The sequence below is a fragment of the Heterodontus francisci genome, chromosome 6, assembly GCF_036365525.1.
Source record: "Heterodontus francisci isolate sHetFra1 chromosome 6, sHetFra1.hap1, whole genome shotgun sequence".
NCBI lineage: Eukaryota > Metazoa > Chordata > Chondrichthyes > Heterodontiformes > Heterodontidae > Heterodontus > Heterodontus francisci.
This window is the reverse complement of record NC_090376.1, coordinates 113,874,228-113,887,178: the sequence shown is the minus strand read 5'-3', so window position 1 is coordinate 113,887,178 and position 12,951 is coordinate 113,874,228. Positions and strand designations below refer to the sequence as shown.

Genomic DNA, 12,951 nt, shown 5'->3' with positions numbered 1-12,951 from the left:
TCGAAGGGCTGAATGGCCTACTCCTGTTCCTATCTTCCTATGTTCCTGAGAGACCAAAACTGTACACAATACTCCAGATGTGGCGTCACCAACACCCTGTACAACTGTAGAAAAACTTGCCTTTTATATTCCATGCCCCTTGCAATAAACAACATTCCATTTGCCTCCCTAATCACTTGCACACTAACGTTTTGTGCATCATGTACCAGGGTACCCAGATCCCTCTGTACTGCAGAGTTCTGCGATCTCGCTCCATTTAAATAACATACTGCTTTTCTATTCTTCCTACAAAAGTGGACAAATTCACATTTCCCACATTACACTCCATGTGCCAAATTTTTGCCCACTCACTTAATCTATCTATATCCCTTTGCAGACTCTTTCTATCCCCCTCACAACTTACTCTCCCAACTATCTTTGGGTCATCAGAAAATTTAGCCCTTCATCAAAATCATTGATATAGATTGTAAATAGTTCAGGTACCAGCACTGATCCCTGCGGCACTCCACTAATTACAACTTGCCAACCCGAAAATGCATTTATCCCTACTCTCTGCTTCATGCTAGCTAACCAATCCTCTATCCATGGAACATAGGAAATAGCAGCAGGAGTAGGCCTTTCAGCTTGTCAAGCCTGCACCACTATTCAAACAATTCATGGCTGATCATCTACCTCTACACCATTTTTCCCCACTTTCCCCATATCCCTCGAGGTCAATAGTATCCAGAAATCCATCAATTTCAGTCAATGATTGAGCTTTTACAGTCCTCTGGGGTAGAGAATTCTCAAGATTCAACACCCTCTGAGTAAAGAAATTCCTCTTCATCTCAGTCCTAAATGGCCTGCCCTTTATTCTGAGACTGTGTCCCTGGTTCTAGACTTACCAGCCAGGGGAAACATCCTATCCACATCCACCTTGTCACCCCTGTAAGAATTTTGTAAGTTTTAATGAGATCACCTTTTATTTTTCGGAACTCTCAAGAATACAGGCCCAGTTTCTGCAATCTCTCTTCATAAGACAATCCCGCCATCCCAGGGATTAGTCTGGTGAACCTCCGTTGCACTCCCTCTATGGCAATTATATCCATTCTTAGATAAGGAGACCAAAACTGCACACAATACTCCAGAAGCAGTCTCACCAAGACTCTATGTAATTGCAGCAAGACATCTTTACTTCTGTACTCAAATCCCCTTGCAATGAAGGCCAACATACCATTTGCCTTCCTTATGGCTTGCTGCACCTGCTTACTAGCTTTCAATGACTCATTAACAAGGACACCCTGGACATCAGCACTTCCCAACCTCTCAGCATTTAAGAAATACTCTGCCTTTCTGTTTGTTTCTACCAAAGTGGATCACCTCACACTTATTCACATTATATACCATCTGCCATGTTCTTACCCAATCACTTAGCCTGTCCAAGTCCTCTTGTGAATATGTTACCCCCTACACCATGAGCTCTTATCTTGTGCAATAACCTTTGATGTGGCACCTTATCAAATGCCTTTTGGAAATCCAAGTACACCAGATTTACAGGCTCCCCTTTATCCTTCTTGCTTGCTACTTCTTCCAATAATTCTAATAAATTAGTCAAACATGATTTCCCTTTCACAAAACCATGTAGACTCTGCCAGATCACATTAAGATTTTCCAAGTGCCCTGCTATCACCTCCTGAAGAGTTTCTGTGACAGATGTTAAGCTAACTGGTCTGTGGTTTCCTGCTTTCTGTCTCCCTCCTTTCATAAATAGAGAAGTTACAATTAACTATTTTCCAATCTGAAGGGGCCTTTCTAGAATCTAGGGAATTTTAGAAAATTACAACCAATGCATCTACTATCTCAGCAGCTACTTCCTTTAAGACTCTAGGATGCAGGCCATCAGGTCCTGGGGACTTGTCAGCCTTAAGTTCTAATAATTTTCTCAGTACCTTTTTACTGGTGATTGTGATTGTTTTAAGTTCCTCCCTTCCTTTCACCTTTTGATTTACAAGTATTTCTGGGATGTTACTTGTGTCTTCTACAGTGAAGGCAGACACAAAATAAGTATGACTTATTAAAATCTGTTCAATGCTTCTGCCATTTCCTAATTTCCCATTATTAATTCCCCAGACACCCTCTCTCTTTCTCGAGGACCACCGTTCACTTTAGTTACTCTTTTCCTTTTTAAATACCTGTAGAAACTCTTACTATTCATTTTCCTACTGCAAGCTAGATATCAGCAAGTGATGATACTTCCTTTCCAATACATTATAAATGGCTAAATCCAACAAGTACAAGCAGGAATTAATATTCCTGCCATTACTGTTAAGTGGAGAGCTTTTGGTTCTAAATATTCTACAAGTATGGCATTCCAGGAAGTAGATTAGCCTATTGCATTCTACTTTTGTGAGACTTATAAGATGGTTGTGTTGGCATCCTTCCATCTATAAAAGATGATGGAGAGGCAGCAAACAATCCATTTAGGTGGGGTGGCTTCTTTCGGTGCTGATGGCTCTGAAGGCCAATCCTTCAGGAGGCAGATTCTGTCACAAGTACCGCATGTGAAGCTGCTAAGTGATGCTGAGCTGTCATTTGCGTCGGTGCCATTTGACAAGCTGGTCATGGTAGTACACGGCAGTCCACAGGATGTATCACCATTTCCCTCTTTCGCCAGCTAGTGACTCCCAGGTACGATAGTCGACGTTTATGACCTTCATGTCACACTTGTAAGCATCCTTGAAGCACAGCTCTGTACACCCCACTGGTCTCCTGGACCCAGCTACTTCACCATACAGAAGGTCCTTGGGTATGCGAACGTCTTGTATCCTACAGACGAGTCCGATCCACGGAATCCACCTCTGTTTGATTAGTGCCACTGCCTTTGCAAGGACAGCCACATTCGAGATTTTGTCTTCCCAGGATATACCCATAATGCACCGCAGACAGCGAAAATGGAAAATTATTGAGCTTCTTTTCCTGGTAGCTGTAAGTCACCCATGTTTCACAGCCATATAGCAAGATGCTGAGAACACAGGCCTTATAGACCATCAGCCTGGTGTTATCCAATATGCGTTTCGCGAATCAACCAAAGGTGGTAGCTGCTTTCCCTAAGCATGTATCGAGCTCTGCATCAAGGGACAAACTGTCTGTCACCGTGGACCCAAGGTGACAAAATGTGCTAACCACTTCCAGTGCGGTGTTATGTAGTGTGATCAAGAGCAGACACACAACTCTGTCCCATGAGACTCTTAAGAACTCATACCTATTTGTGCCAGATAAGAGCTGGGCCTGCCAGAGTGACTCTGAAAGAAGAAATCAACTTTCCCAAAAATAGGGAGTAATGCTTCTTTTTGCCTGGTCAAAAGTTTGATCACAGGTGGTCAAAACTGATGGTTTTGTCATGCCCAGTAAAGGCATGTCCCATTCATAACCTTAAACATGCATTGTATTCAGCACAGAATCTTCTGGAACTAAACTTTCCTTTTTAAAAAAAAAACACAATGGATATTAAAAAGGCTACATAAGATGGCTGCCGAGAGTCAGGCGACTTTTGCAATTTCAGCCCAGACTCAGAAGTATCTCAAGCATCCGGAAAGTTCCTAATGGATGACCATGGGTGGAGTGCCTCCCCTGAATGGACATATCAAGACGAAACCATCTGTGTAATTCACACCTCCTGTTGTTTGTGGTCTGACCCAAAATTCGAAATCTATGGACTCCGAGACTCACTGTCTCTGAGCTCGAAACTTAAGGAGAGCTGTAAGAAAACAGGTAAATCATAGGTAGGTGCTGAGAATACCTCCATCCATCCCCACTGTGTAGCAATGGCTTCTACCTTCAAATCATTCTGGGTGGATAATACAAGTATTGATCAGGTAGCCACCTGACCGAAACTAATCACAAATAACGAATCTTATTACTCCAAGCACGAGGGAGAAGCTAGTCCATCTGCAAAGACAGCAAAGACAGTTGTAGATTTGGATTTGTTGAATAGTTGTAGGCAAGAAAATTTATTGAAAAGACGTGAGATAGAACAGGAGTGGTTCTTAGTTAGCCTATATGTACTGTATTATATACTGTAGGAATTTTGTGTGTAATCACACGCTGTGATATGTGGGTCAAATCCTGATGACAGGTTTGAAACTGGCCTTAAAATTGGAGGCTAGAACATCCTAAGGTCTGCAAAATAACTAGCATAGAAAACCGACGTCCTAATAATGAGACTACAGGGGAGGCGGTGGCGTAGTGGTATTATCACTGGACTAGTAACCAAGAGACCCAGGGTATTGATCTGGAGACACGGGTTCAAATCCCACCACAGCAGAAGGTGGAATTTGAATTTAATTAATAAATCTGGAATTATAAGCTAGTCCAATGATGGCCATGAAACCATTGTCAATTATTGTAAAAACCCATCTGGTTCACTAATCTGGTTCACTAATGTCCTTCAGGGAGGAAAATCTGCTGTCCTTACCTGGTCTGGCCTACCTGTGACTCCAGGCCCACAGTAATGTGGTTAACTCTTACATGTCCTCTGAAATGGTCTAGCAAGCCACTCAGTTGTACCTAACCGCTACAAAGTCAATGAAAAGGAATGAAACTGGACGGCATCGACCTAGGCACCGGAAACGACAATGGCAAACCCAGCCCTGTCGACCCTGCAAAGTCCTCCTGACTAATATCTGGGGGATTGTGCCAAAGTTGGGAGAGCTGTCCCACAGACCAGTCAAGCAACAGCCTGACATAGTCATACTCACAGCATCATACCTTCAGACAATGTCCCAGACACTGCAATCGTTATCCCTGGGTATGTCATGTCCCACCGGCAGGACATACCCAACAGAGGTGGCGGGACAGTGCTCTACAGTAGGGAGGGAGTTGCCCTGGGAGTCCTCAACATCGACTCCAGACCCCATGAAGTCTCATGGCAAGGTAACCTCCTGCTGATTACCACCTACCGCCCTCCCTCAGCTGATGTCAGTACTCCTCCATGTTGAACACCACTTGGAGGAAGCACTGAGGGTGACAAGGGCACAAAAGGTACTCTGGGCGGCGGACTTCAATGTCCATCACCAAGAGTGGCTCAGTAGCACCACTGCTGACCGAGCTGGCCAAATACTAAAGGACATAGCTGCTAAATTGGGTCTGTGGCAGGTGGTGGGGAAACCAACACGAGGGAAAAACATACTTGACCTTGTCCTCACCAATCTGCCTGCCGCAGATGCTTCTGTCCATGATGACTGTATTGGTAGGAGTGACCACCGCACAGTCCTTGTGGAGACGAAGTCCCGCCTTCACATTGAGGATACCGTCCATCGTGTTGTGTGGCACTATCACCGTGCTAAACGGGACAGATTTCGAACAAATATAGAAATGCAAAACTGGGCTTCCATGAGGCGCTGTGGGCCATCAGCAGAATTGTGCTCAACCACAATCTGTAACCTCGTGGCCCGGCATATTCCCCACTCTACCATTACCATCAAGCCAGGAGACCAACCCTGGTTCAATGAAGAGTGCAGGAGGGCATGCCAGGAGCAGCACCAGGCATACCTCAAAATGAGGTGTCAACCCAGTGAAGCGACAACCCAGGACTACTTGCATGCCAAACTGCATAAGCAGCAAGCGACAGACAAAGCTAAGCGATCCCATAACCAACAGATCAGATCTAAGCTCTGCAGTCCTGCCACATCCAGTCGTGAATGGTGGTGGACAATTAAACTACTAACTGGAGGAGGTGGCTCCACAAATATCCTCAACCTCAATGATGGGGGAGCCCAGCACATCAATGCGAAAGATAAGGCTGAAGCATTTGCAACAATCTTCAGCCAGAAGTGCCGAGTTCATGAGCCATCTCGGTCCCCTCCTGAAGTCCCCAGCATTACAGATGCCAGACATCAGCCAATTCGATTCACTCCGCTTGATATCAAGAAACGACTGAAGGCACTGGATACTGCAAAGGCTATGGGTCCTGACAATATTCCGGCAATAGTACTGAAGACCTGTGCTCCAGAACTTGCCGCACTCCGAGCCAAGCTGTTCCAGTATAGCTACAACACTGGCACCTACCCGGCAACGTGGAAAATTGCCCAGGTATGTCCTGTACACCGAAAGCAGGACAAGTGCAACCCGACCAATTACCACTCCATCAGTCTACTCTCAATCATCAGTAAAGTGATGGAAGGTGTCATCAACAGTGCCATCAAGCAACACTTGCTTAGCAATAACCAGTTCAGTGATGCTCAGTTTGGGTTCCGCCAGAGCAACTCAGCTCCTGACCTAATTGCAGCCTTGGTTCAAACATGGACAAAAGAGCTGAACTCAAGAGGGGAGGTGAGAGTGACTCCCCTTGACATCAAGGCAGCATTTGACCAAGTAAAGCATCAAGGAACTTTAGCAAAACTGGAGTCATTGGGAATCAGGGGAAAACTCTCTGCTGGTTGGAGTCATACCTAGTGCAAAGGAAGATAACTGTGGTTGTTGGAGGTCAATCATCTGAGCTCCAGGAGTTCTTCAGGATAGTGTCCTAGGCCCAACCATCTTCAGCTGCTTCATCAATGACCTTCCTTCAATCATAAGGTCAGAAGTGGGGATGTTCGCTGATGATAGCACAATGTTCAGCACCATTCGCAACTTGTCAAATACTGAAGCAGTCCGTGTAGAAATGCAGCAAGACCTGGACAATATCCAGGCTTGGGCTGTTAAGTGGCAAGTAACATTTGCACCACACAAGTGCCAGGCAATGACCATCTCCAACAAGAAAGAATCTAACTATCTCCCCTTGACAATCAATGGAATTACCATCACTGAATCCCCCCACTATCAACATCCTAGGGGTTACCATTGACCAGAAACTGAACTGGAGTAGTCATATAAATACTGTGGCTACAAGAGGTCAGAGGCTAGGAATCCTGCGGCGAGTAACTCACCTCCTGACTCCCCAAAGCCTGTCCACCATCTAGAAGGCACAAGTCAGGAGTGTGATGGAAATTATCTCCACTTGCCTGGATGGGTGCAGCTCCAACAACACACAAGAAGCTCGACATCATCCAGAACAAAGCAGCCCGCTTGATTGGCACACCATCCATATTCACTCCTTCCACCACCGACGCACAGTGGCAGCAGTGTGTACCATCTACAAGATGCACTGCAGCAATGCACTAAGGCTCCTTCGACAGCACCTTCCAAACCCGTGACCTCTACCACCTCTAAGGACAAGAGCAGCAGATGCATGCGAACATCACCACCTGCAAGTTCCCCTCCAAATCACACACCATCCTGACTTGGAACTATATCGCCGTTCCTTCACTGTCCCTGGGTCAAAAGCCTGGAACTCCCTTCCTAACAACACTGTGGGTATACCTACCTCACATGGACTGCAGCGGTTCAAGAAGGCAGCTCACCACCACCTTCTCAAGGGCAATTAGGGATGGTCAATAAATGCTGGCATAGCCAGTGACGCCCACATCCCATGAATGAATAAAAAAAAAAACAAGCAACTAACTTCATGCACTGCTGAAAATCCATCTCTTTGAGAGAATCCTGCAACGACTTTGATATACAACTTTGGCTATCAAATCCACTTAACTACGCTTGAGTGAAAATACCTTCTTCACCAGGCCAGCAACTCATGCGTTTTCCCCAGGATGAGCCATAATCATGTGACTTACAAACTCTTCCTTTGCAATTTGTAAAAGTGCACTATTCTCTAATGGCTTGCTTCGAGAGACAGAGAGGTGAGTGAGTTAGACTTTCAGGACAAACGTGAGAATTAAAATAATCCTCTATTTAAACGGCACAGTGGTTAGCACCACAACCTCACAGCTCCAGCGACCCGGGTTCAGTTCTGGGTACTGCCTGTGCGGAGTTTGCAAGTTCTCTCTGTGACCGCGTGGGTTTCCGCTGGGTGCTCCGGTTTCCTCCCGCAGCTAAAGACTTGCAGGTTGATAGGTAAATTGGCCATTGTAAATTGCCCCTTGTAAATTGCCCCTAGTGTAGGTAGGTGGTAGGAGAATGGTGGGGATGTGGTAGGGAACATGAGATTAATGTAGGATTAGTATAAATGGGTGGTTGTTGCTCGGCACAGACTCGGTGGGTTGAAGGGCCTGTTTCAGTGCTGTATCTCTAAATAAAAAAAGCAAGCTGCTGGATATTCAAATTGACCATACACTCAAGGGTTAAGAAACACACACATCTTCGTTTTCCAAAACACAATGATGTAAACAGTAAAGGGAAAGAACTGGGTTTCAATTCTCTCAATTCTGTCCCATAACGGTTTATACCAACATTTCAACAGCTGTGCACTGCCCCTTTTCACAGCTCGTCAGTGCAAAACATTTTATTATTGAACTTACTATATGAAAAATAGCTGAGTAAATTCCATTTTTTGTGGAAATCAGCCACTTTATCTGGAGGAGGATTACAGAGTACTAAATAAGTGTGCAAATCATGCACAATGACCTGGTTTAATTCTGCAATTTAATGATGATACACGTAGAGTTTGTGTTCTTTTTTAAATTCTCTTCATGTCTTTGCCCTTCCCTCGGTCTTTCCCCACTCCCCCTTGATGCACACTTGTTTATGTTCCACCTCATAAAACATTCAAACATCTTTCTTGTCTGTGAGGAACATTGTAGAAAAGAAGCTGTGAAAATGAAGGTCCCACTTGTTGGATTTAGTCAGTCATGATACAATATAAATCCATTTGGTACATACAAAACATGCCTAAATTCAAGTTTTAATTGTGCAGCAACAAAAAGAAAAAAAAAATCAACCGATTAAAAAGGCATCAGCAATTCCTTTCACTTAAAAACTGGTCACAACACACCCAAACACAGATTCAATGTGTAATACAGAGGGATATTTGACCATCTTTTTCAAATGTTCTGAACACAATGTTAACTGTAAACATTAAAAAATGCTAAAAGCTATTTCAAATCTCTGGTTAAAAATAAACTGGCTCGAGCCCTGTAAGTGATGCAATTGATATTGTACCTCCTGTGCTAATTTACTTTATTGAAATTAGAAGACTCATTGGACAAAATGATTGTATAAACAAAGAACTGTAATTATGATTTGAGCATTACAGTACATCTATTGTCTGAATTCTTAGGCTAGGTACTAAATCTTATCTAGAACGTTGCCCATTAGCAGGAAATTTACACCACATACTTGAACTTTGTACAAATCTGTTCATTGCGTTCCACTGTAGATATATAAACACCTTGTAAAACGTGGAATTCAAGGCACATACTGTACTCCAATTAAGATGTTTCTTTAATCTAAAAGTATTTCAAAAAAGTACTTCAGGTGTTACATTTTAAAAATAGGTTTGTTCCCAAAGTCAAATATAAGTTTGATATAAAGACATAACCACAATTGTAATGCATGTTCAACACAGACACTAGTTTGCTCTAGATACAACAGAAGCAATAGTTTTCTTTCAAAAAAAAAATCCAGTGATATCCAAGTAGTGCTTATTTTAACACAACAAATGCTGGAGCAGTTTCTCGAAGTACATTTCAACCCAGAATTTGCAGTCAATCTGATAAGGGACAAGCCTTTTAGTAAAAGGAAAAAGTGGTCACCATGGCACCGGGTTGAGTTACCTGCCTTCCCCCCCCCCACAAACCTCAACAAACAGAACCTCACAAACCACAACTAACAAGCACTTAACAGATCAAACAGCGACAATTTTGAAAAACGAAAAAATTAATTGAAGAATTTGAGCTTTTTTAAAAAATAATTTTCAATCATACACACAATAAAAAGTTAACCGATTAAAACTCAGCTACCAGAAATTGCAGACGTGTGTGGATTTCAATCAATTGAACAACGACGAAACGCTGGACAGAGAGACACAAGAAAAAAAGTTGGATTTTTTTTGCACGGAGGGAACCCAGAGCCACTGTCACCTCCTGGGATCCTCTCAGTATGGCCAGCGAGAAATCCAACAAACTTTTTGCGAACGGACTCGGAGAGAGAGCGGGACCCGGGATAATCAATAAATTAAACCAGTCGACAGATACTAAATAAAAAATCACGGCGAGGCGCGACGGGGTCCTTACCAGGCAACAGGAGCAGCATCAACAGCAGTAACGGTGCAGGAGGCTCGCTCCCCGCCATCTTTAAGCCAGTGTAGGGGAGCCTGAGCCTGGCAACCAGACAGAGAGAGAGCGCGAGCGAGCCTGGCAACCCAGACAGCGCGAGAGAGAGAGAGAGCGCGAGTGGACTCGGATTCGGACTCGAAGCCTGCAGCACAGCGCCCAGGGAGGGGCCAGCGACAACAGCAAACAAATGCGCACACCCACCCGAGCCGCACCCCTACTAACAAATGCACGCTGGCGTACACCATATTGTTTGCTTGACATTCCCTTGATCAGCTTCAGTGGGTTTGTCTTCATCCATCTCCGAATTTCTGTTCGCGAGTGATTGAAAAGTTGCTATCAAAATGCAAATCGCGTCCCATTTCTTTCCCTATCGGTTCTTCCAGCCAACTATGCCATCGACTAGGCAAGTACTGCTGCGAGGGGTATGTCCTTGTTCAGGGTGAGAAAAAGAGTCAACCTCAGTTTAAAACAAAACGTGCCCCTTTAAAAGGAGGTGATCTTTAGTTTTGCACAACACACTTCGCAACCCCAACCACGTTTGATATGCCTTTCAAAGCAGTATCCTGTGAATGTCTAATATTGTCGAACAGTATTTCGAGAAATGTTTGCAACTGTAAAAGTGACGCTGCACGAGTGCCATGCATGGTATTGGAATCATCCTGCGGTCCTCGAAGGATGTGAACTTCAGGAATTTTAGAAAATGCAAATATATCCACTTCCTAAATACGAAGTTGAACGCTAGTGAAAATTCGAGGCATTTTTTAAAAAGTATAGTCGTGATTAAAATATAATAATGACTGCATAAAGGAGACTTAAAATAGTGGTTTGTAATAAAATTTTAATGATTTTCATTAGATTTTCAGCGACAGGAATGGATTCCGCTTTTTCTGAACATGAATTATGCAGCTTTTACTTAGTTACGTCAATTATTTTTTACGTAATTTGTCTACATTTTGTAAGTGCACTTAGAATATATAAAAAATCTTAGATTGCATATGTGCAGTAAGAAATAAATAAATATATATCAGTATTTACACCTCAACTTGAGTTACTGCAGATCTGTCATAATTGAAATTACTAATCAGTGCATTACAAGCATTTCTACGTAATGTAATTTTGATAACAATAGTTTTAAAGCAATGATCAATGCCAGTGATTCAATGTTTTGTAGTATTCTTGCTAGTGGCATCTCATTGCGATGCTACGTATACTGTGCATGTATTCTACATTTGTGAAGTCTTACCCCCGGTTTAACGAGGCTATTAAACATATTAAAGTAAAAACTAACACCTATGAAAATTTCAAACTACTGTTATGCAAAGCAGGTGTGACTACAAATGAACCAGCATTGAAATTAATTTAAAAATGTAGCAAAATTTTGAAATTCTGACCAAATATGACAAATAGACTTAAAAATGAAATGCACTAATTATTTTTTTAAATTGTAAGGTTTGTAAGACAATAGCACCACTAAGAGCAAAATAGAAACAGAAAAATGTTCGAAAAGCACAGCAGGTTAATTGTTACTTGAAAAAGGAAAGCAGATTAACCATTTGTGTGGAACTCTGCATCAAAATTCACCCCATCTGAAACATGTTTCTTTCTCTCAATTACTGGTGTGGGTCTTTCCAGCATTTTCTGTTTATAACATTTATGGGTTTTCTTTTATCTCTATTATAGTTTTATTTATTCTCAGGATGTGTGCAATACTAGCAAAGATACATTGCCCATCCCTGGTTGCCCTGAAAAAGATGTTGGTAGCAATTGTGTTTACAACCAAGAAGCTTACTTCAGTCATTTCAGAGAGCATTAAAGAGTCAACTACTTAATGTGGTTCTAGAGTCATGTATAAGCCAGCCCAGATAGGGGTGTCACACTTCCTTCCCTAAACAACATTAATGAACCAATTGGGTTCTTATAATTGTTACGGCCACATGGTGAGGGGTGTGGGTGGTTCCCAATGTTCAACTCCCACCTGGCCACAGCAAGTGTTTTTTTGTTATTAAGGTTTAACCTCTTTGTATTGTGTTTGTCAAATAAACAAACAGCAACAGGTTTTCTTGTAGGTTTAAAACAGAAGATTAATTATTTATTGAGCAATATGCCTTATCCTGAAATTGCTGCAACCACATCCACTCACACATTCATTCGCGCGCATGCGCGCACACACACACACACACACACACACACACACACAAGAAGTGACAGATAGAGAGGAAAAGGTTGAGTGGTTTTCAAGTGAGGTAGGTTTCAGGATTCAAGGTAAACCTGTTGAATTCTCTCGGAAGTCAACTTCTCGTTGGTTGCAGGCCTGAGGTGTTTGTAGGTTTCTCTCATGGTGGAAAGTTCAGTTTGAAGACAGATGATCACTTCAAATTCACTTCTGTATAAGTTGAAAATGTGGAATAAGTTGAAAAGGGCACCTTCCTTCTGCCTTGCTGGATTTTCTCCCATCTGTTAGCTGGACAAGCTTTTTGCTGATGCTTTTTTCTGGGTGTCTCTATCTTCAAGGAGCTACCTTTAAAGCTAAAAGTTTCTCATATCTTGCCTCTGCTGGGAGACAGGGATTTTCCTTCCTGTAGTGACCGACATTGGCCCAGGATGTGACTACTTCACACCTTCTTTGTTTCAGTAGAACCCATTCAATTATTATTTAGCGAGTACAAATCCCCAGAGCCAAGCAATAGCCTCCTCATTTGCTGAATTTAAGATGATTAGTCCGCCAGTTAGTATGTAGAGGGGACAATGAATCAGTGTTCACGCTGCCCCCCCCCCCCGCCCCCCCCCGTCAGTACCCAGGTGCCCTTGGAGAAGCAAATGATCCTACAAGCAGACTGAATTCCAAGAGAAAATTAAAGGATTCTGA

General features: G+C 43.0%; 1 protein-coding gene across 3 annotated transcripts in view; it reads right to left on the bottom strand.

The window, feature by feature from the left end:
• Window positions 1–10,219, bottom strand: part of nectin3b (nectin cell adhesion molecule 3b) — a 272,830-nt gene extending 262,611 nt beyond the window's left edge. For all 3 annotated transcript variants that reach the window (XM_068034141.1, XM_068034142.1, XM_068034140.1), the window contains exon 1: window positions 10,044–10,219. In XM_068034141.1, coding sequence (XP_067890242.1) covers window positions 10,044–10,101 — 58 coding nt within the window. In that variant the 5' untranslated portion in view covers window positions 10,102–10,219. The remainder of the gene's footprint in view (window positions 1–10,043) is intronic.
• Window positions 10,220–12,951: the final 2,732 nt, after the last annotated feature.